Consider the following 6,469-nt stretch of genomic DNA (forward strand, 5'->3'; position numbering starts at 1 on the left):
ACTGTTTAGGGTCTGAAAACCACTGCTTAACTGTTACTTTCTGCCCAAATCTTAACTATACAGTCATACTACTGGCTTAGTTTTAATCCACAACATCTCATTGATGTAAAATATAAAGATATAGGGTTGCAAAGCCCTTTTAGACATAATTCTGATTCCAGGCTACACAAATAAAAAGCAAGACAACGGCATCTTTTTGTAGAAAAATGAAAAAATATTCTCATTTATTGAGGTAATTTTCTCTAGAAAAAATTGAGGTAACAATTTGCATAGTATAACTTCCATACATTTACACACACACATCCATTAGGAGTAGTAACCAAAATGCCAACAAAACAAAATGTGTCACGTCTGACAATGGAGGAAAAAAACATGACGTGTGCTTTGAATTCCTCTGATGGAGAAATCAAGAGAGAGAACATGGTTGAGGTGGAGAATACCCTTTTCTTTCTGTACAATATTCTCCAGTATGGAGATAAATATCACAATCTGTATGCACTGCAGGAAAAACCCTGCTCATTCTGGATATTATACTGAACAGATGGTGAATAAAATACAGTATGTATGTACACATACAGTACACACAGCTACTAAAAAGGATGAGAGAACAGTGAAATCTGTAAAAACTGCTGGTGGTGTTGAACAATCAGCGGTTGTATAAAAAACAGTCAATGGCCTCTTTTTTTAAAACCTCTGAGAAGGATTGTATAAAAAATACATTCATAATCTAAATGCTGGTCTGGTGCAGGTTCCACTATGAAGATATGATCTATAAAAATAGATTTTTTTGAACAAAAGGGCACTTTTCTAGTACACTAGTGTCTGGCTGGGGATGGTTCAGGCTCTGAAGACTGGTACATTCTGAGGTGGCAGCATTTATCCAGAAAAACAAACAAAACCTAAAACTTTTAACCCCCCTTCCTCCTCTCTTGGTGAAAGAGGGAAGAAAAAATATAAAAAAAAACATCCAGCAAATGTTGAACCGTTTTGGAAATGCTGAGAGGTTTTTCCATACACTTCCCCCCAAGGCTTTGGCTTGAGGTCTGCCAGTTTTTTCCTGGCAGACCCAGGAGTACTTCAGAGGGAAAAATAAAACTTCCTTGTGTAGAGACCTTTTAACTCTGAACCAACAACAACAATACTGACAACCTACTCTGTAGAAATTAGTGCATTTCTGGCAGGAAAGTGGCCAAACGCAGCCATGTCGTTAACATCTATCAACAACTTTTACCTGTCTAGAACACAGGGAGGCCATTTCTCATGAGTGAATGACATGTTTACAACCTTACATCCAGTTCTGTGACAACTATCTAAAGTGACTGAGAAACATTTCAGTTGAAACAAAACAGCATTTACAATCAACGAGCCCTCAAAGCGTCAATACACNNNNACACTTGTGGTCGTGCCCCGGCCAGAGTCTGTTGGCTGCTACTGAGACACATCTTGGCTGATACTCTCTTCTTTATAAAATACAACTGTACACAAATCACAAAAACATCACCATTTTTTTTAAAAAATACCTACATATAAACACCATATACAAGAAGTTCATAAAGCAGAACCAGGTTTTTAAAAAGGAGTTCTTCCTCTCTTTTTTGTTTTTTCCTTATTCAGAAAAATAGACTAAAAAAAGACCCATCCTCCCAGGATATAAAATGCCCAAAGAAAGAGAGGGAGGAGAGAAAGAGCGATAGGTGGGGCTGTGCTGATATCTTCTCGCTGAGTGGTCAGGCTGCAGCGGATGAGGAGGAGGATCTTCAAGGGATGGTGGTCCTATAGCGGCCGGTCTTTGTCCTGAGTTACTCGCTGTGTGTAGAAGAGGATGTAGGCCTGAGCACGGCAGACCTCCTCCACTGAACACACATTCAGCTTAGAGTCATTACAGTGAACCCAGAAGCCTGGAAACAAGAAAAGACTCCGATGAGAGGAGGCAAAGACACAACAACGAGACTTTTAACCAACAGGGATCCTCGAAGACTGGGCACATTTACTCACAGAAGGTGAACAGTGTGTAGGATTTAGTGGCATCTAACTGTGGAGTTGAAGATCGCAACTAACTGAATACTGTTCGGCTCGTTTACGTTCACATCCACTACCAGACTGTCTGTACTCAGCCTAAGACAGTTTATGTAAAATCACTCTAACGCCACTGTACAGTTCCAGTTAAAATCTTCAGATAAAATCGAAACAGATCAAATAAAGTGGATCAAATTGTCACTTCTGAATAAAGCCCTTTTAGTATTTAGAACAAGTAGCTTTTAGAAAATAAGTCACACCAAAGTCAGAACGCTACTGTTATTTTAAAAGTGTATTTAATCAGGATTTTGGTATCTTCTGCTGCAATATATATATATATATATATTTAGTTTTACTATGTACACAGAGCACCTTTGACACAAAATAATATTAAATAATATTAAATAATTGCATCTGCATCTTCAAACTAAATCTCAAGACATTGTATGTTACTTGTTTTTATTATTTGATCATAAATATGATTGTGTGCCTTTGAAGTGAAGTGAAGCACTTTGTGTTGGATCTTATGCATCAATTGTGCTAAATAAATAAAGTTATCATCATAGTTCTTCATATAAAAGTGTTGTTTTCAGTTCTTTAACTCACCTCCTTCTGTGTTGTAGCAGTAGGACGTGTAGTGGCCGGAACCGAAGCCCTTCCCATGATGCATCACCACAGCGGAGAGATCGTAGAGGAAGTGCTTGGGGCGCGGCGAGCCCGCAGCACCGGGGCTGCTGGGACTGGAGCAGGACACAAGTTTGGGCGAGGGCTCTCGGCAGCAGTACGGCTCCATGTTGAGAAGCTGGTCGAAGCTGACGTGGACTCCGATCTTCTCCCGGTGGTTTCGCCCGGACCACCTGAGGACCAATCACAAGACGGAAAGACAGACAGCAAATGAGCTTTTAGTCTGCAGCAGAAAGCACCTGCCGACCCCGAATCATCACTGTGTGCAGACCAACAAACGTCTACACAGTGGAAACTCTTTAAGGACTAAAAGTCTGCTTTTTAAGTAATCGTTTACAGCATTTTAAGTGCATTTTGCTTTGTTCCTGTCCTCGTCTGCTGTTGACAAACGCTACCTGGCACTCAGACACATTTCTGACTGTAAGAGTAGTTTTAGGGACAGATACATCTTCAAATAAAGCAAATATATGAAGTATTAATCACTCAATGTACCTGAAGCGTTTGAGGTGAAGCCGCAGGACCTGAGGCAGTTTGTGGACCATCAGCTGTTTCTGTGCTTCGGTCAGGAGGACTGACTTGGAGGAGGTCCGACGTCGAGCGGCTGCAAACGAGAGAGTCGACACGCAGTATAAACATCAGTCCACTGAGCAGCAAAGAAACCTTTCACATGAAGACACGACCGTACAACGTCTGAGCTGATCCTTCATTAAATCTGAATCAGACACACTGAAGTAACATCTCTAAATATCACATTCAACTCCATAAACATACAGTTTAATTTTCTATGACAGGAAATTTCCAAAATAATAGAGATTTTCAACAATATTTAGCTCGTGGTTTCCTTGTTGCCATTGGTATTCTAGTTAGGTAAGTGTATTTTGTTTAATAAGATACAAAGGATGTTAACAGGGCTTGAAATCTACTTTTTAAATGGTGAACTGTTACGACTACTCCTTGGCTCGTTCTTCACTCGACTCATAAGTCATTCGCAGTCATGGCAGAAGGTAAGTGAAGGCAGCAGACTCTCCCCAAACTGTAATAAACATCCCAGTCCTCTACATTACTGTGAGTCCAGTAACTATGAACACAGCGGCAGCTCTGCTCGCTCGCAGTCCCTCCAGACCGGCCTGTTAATCACTCCAAACAAGGCTGCTGATAACATCGATATGGAAATAGTCCGTGATAGTAGAAGTCTGTGTGAGTTTATAAAACCTAACAAACTCAATTCAGTCCACTTTTACTATTTATTTATTTGTTTAAATGTTCAGTTAACTTTATCAGACATGCTGCTGAGCCTGGGAGCTCGCTGCACTTTCTGTTTCTGTTTGAACTTAAAACAAAGATGAAAGATTAACATTTCAGTATATTGAAATTTTGGAAAGCTTTATTTATGTAGAAAACTTTATGGAGCTATTTATTTGTTTAAATGTTAACTTTATGAGACATGCTGCTGAGCCTGGGAGCTCGCTGCACTGTTTGTTAGAGTTTTAAAACAAAGATGTCTGTTGGTTAAGTTAAAACAAACCTTTAACATGTTTAAATCTGATGAGCTGTTTAATAATCATATGCTTTAAAGGCATTTAAACAAAGTTAAGTGTTGGAGTTTGTATTATTCAAAAGTTTGACGCCAATATTTCCCCTTTTACTGCAAATGAATATCGGTTATCGGCCTCCTTGACTACTAATAATCGGTATCGGTCTATCTGTATATCTGATGTTGTCAGGATTCCAGACAAGAATCAACATTTGCTTCAAATGTTTCCAATCAACATCCAACATTTTGGAGAGAGAGACTTGATGAGAAGATCTTTATCGCTGCTTTAACGTTTATTCACAAGACAAACGGGTCCAGGACAAGCTCAGACGAGTTACGGAGGGAACAGATCATCATTTCCCTCACAGTTACAGTGGTCGCAGGCGTAGATGTTTCCCTCCAGTGCTTCGGTCTCTGTGAACTTGGCCAGCATCTCCGTCAAATGGCAGGACGCCTGAGCGGCCGACTCCCTGCTGTTGCTGTGATAGCGCTCGGGGAACTCCAGAGACAGATCCCAGAACGGCTCCACGGTGTTGGAGCGATGGTCGCAGGCCACGCACGTCACCTGCCAATCAAAGAGAGAGGACATAAATAGGTAATGCAGAAATTTCAAGAAGGGGGGTGAAGAGCTTCTCCACGTCGGGTTTAATTTATCACCTCTGTCTGTGTTTTTGAAACCGTTTTCCAGTGATGTAACATTTGGGCTTTGGCAGTCTTTGTTTGGATACACTGTTATGTTGTAGGCCTACAGAGAAAGTTCTGAATGCACTTTGTTGAAGTTAGTTATTTTATATTGTGCATTGTTGTAATGTCAGTGCTAAATAAATATTTTCATACTTTCGTAACTGATTTATTCTTTGAATTACAATCTTTCCGTGTTTCGGTTTTTTCGGCCAAGAATTTTCATTTGAGTCTATCATCATTCTCATCCTGCTCGGCCTTTAATATTCACACACAACACAACCTTTAGTTTAGGTATATCGCTGTTGTCCAGAGAGTCAAAAGCAGTCTGAGTCAGCGCTTTACTTAGAGACACACAGCCTCTGTGTTGAGCAGGAGCAGGTGGCGCAGTGTGTGCTCAGCCTCAGACACTGATCTCCTGTCCTCAGACCAACTCTCACTCCCATCGGTTACTGGGAGTGACGCTGAGCTTCGGTTGTCACTTGTAGTAGACACAAAGTGAGTCCTTTTAGGTGTTCTTCAGAAAAATACATACATGTAGTACACTCAGTGTGTTACTAAAGCTACACGGTTAATTAATTAAGATGATTAATCATATTTACACTATAAAAATGCTCAATCTGTACTTGGACTCTCAAATACTTTCATTAGTATTATTATGATTTATCGTCAGTCAGAAAATGGCCATCACAACTTCCCAGAGCTCAAGGCGACTTCTTCAAACGTCCTCTTTTATCAGAACAAGAGTCCAAAACCAAACTGTATTCAGTTCGGTGTGATAAACGACAAAGAAAGGCAGCAGAGAGTTTCTAGCAGTTTTTCACTGTTTCTGCCAGAATAATGACAGTTCACTCAGTAGATGTTTGAAGGAGAACATAAAGACGCTGATGTACCTGGCTGAGGAGCTGGCCGTGGAAGATGGTGTTGACCACGCTGAGCACCTGTTTGATGAGTCGTTTCTGTGGGACGCCCGCGGTGGTCGTGTGCGTGCCGGTGCTCTCCAGCTCGTGCTGCACCTTGTCCAGCAGCTCGCACAGGAACTCCTGCGCGTCCTGCTGAGCGTAGCCGCGGAACGCCGGGATCAGCTGCCACACCGAGTGCAGCATGGCGAAAGGCGACACCAGCGCCCACTTACCGGACCACATGACCTGGAACAAGGTGTGCAGCTCGTGGCAGAGAGAGATGTGCTTGGAGCTGGGCTCTTTGGGTTGGATCAGCTCCATGCTGCGGCCCCGCGAGGCCCCGCCGCTCAGCCCGGCCCCGGAGCCCGAGCTGGTCTGGAAGCCCTTCCTTAAGGTGAGAGGCGACTGGGACGAGGTCTTCCCCGCCAGCTGTCCGTGGACGGCGGACGCCAGCAGCTCCAGCGCCTGCGTGAGGTCCAGCTGCAGGAAGCACTCCCTGAAGACGTGCAGGTGGCTCAACACCTGCAGGATGGAGTTCATGTAACACGTGTTGCCTAGGTTCCTCAGGCCCGTCACTCCCGGTGTGACCGTGGGACGCCGTTTGAAGGGCGAGCCGCCTTGTTTGGTGCTCTGCTGCCTTCGGCGAACAGGC

General features: G+C 42.8%; 1 protein-coding gene across 1 annotated transcript; it reads right to left on the reverse strand.

The window, feature by feature from the left end:
- Positions 1-1,512: 1,512 nt before the first annotated feature.
- usp44 (ubiquitin specific peptidase 44) lies at positions 1,513-6,469 on the reverse strand (the record flags this gene model as incomplete). Its single annotated transcript, XM_035676465.1, is given in 5 exon segments — positions 1,513-1,898; positions 2,623-2,873; positions 3,193-3,301; positions 4,601-4,799; positions 5,809-6,469. Coding segments are annotated over 5 exon segments (1,345 nt in total), but the record flags the coding sequence as incomplete, so codon positions are not given.

The sequence above is a fragment of the Morone saxatilis genome, unplaced genomic scaffold (assembly GCF_004916995.1).
Source record: "Morone saxatilis isolate NCDOM2014 unplaced genomic scaffold, NCSU_SB_2.0 Contig10, whole genome shotgun sequence".
In the NCBI taxonomy this organism is placed as follows: domain Eukaryota; kingdom Metazoa; phylum Chordata; class Actinopteri; family Moronidae; genus Morone; species Morone saxatilis.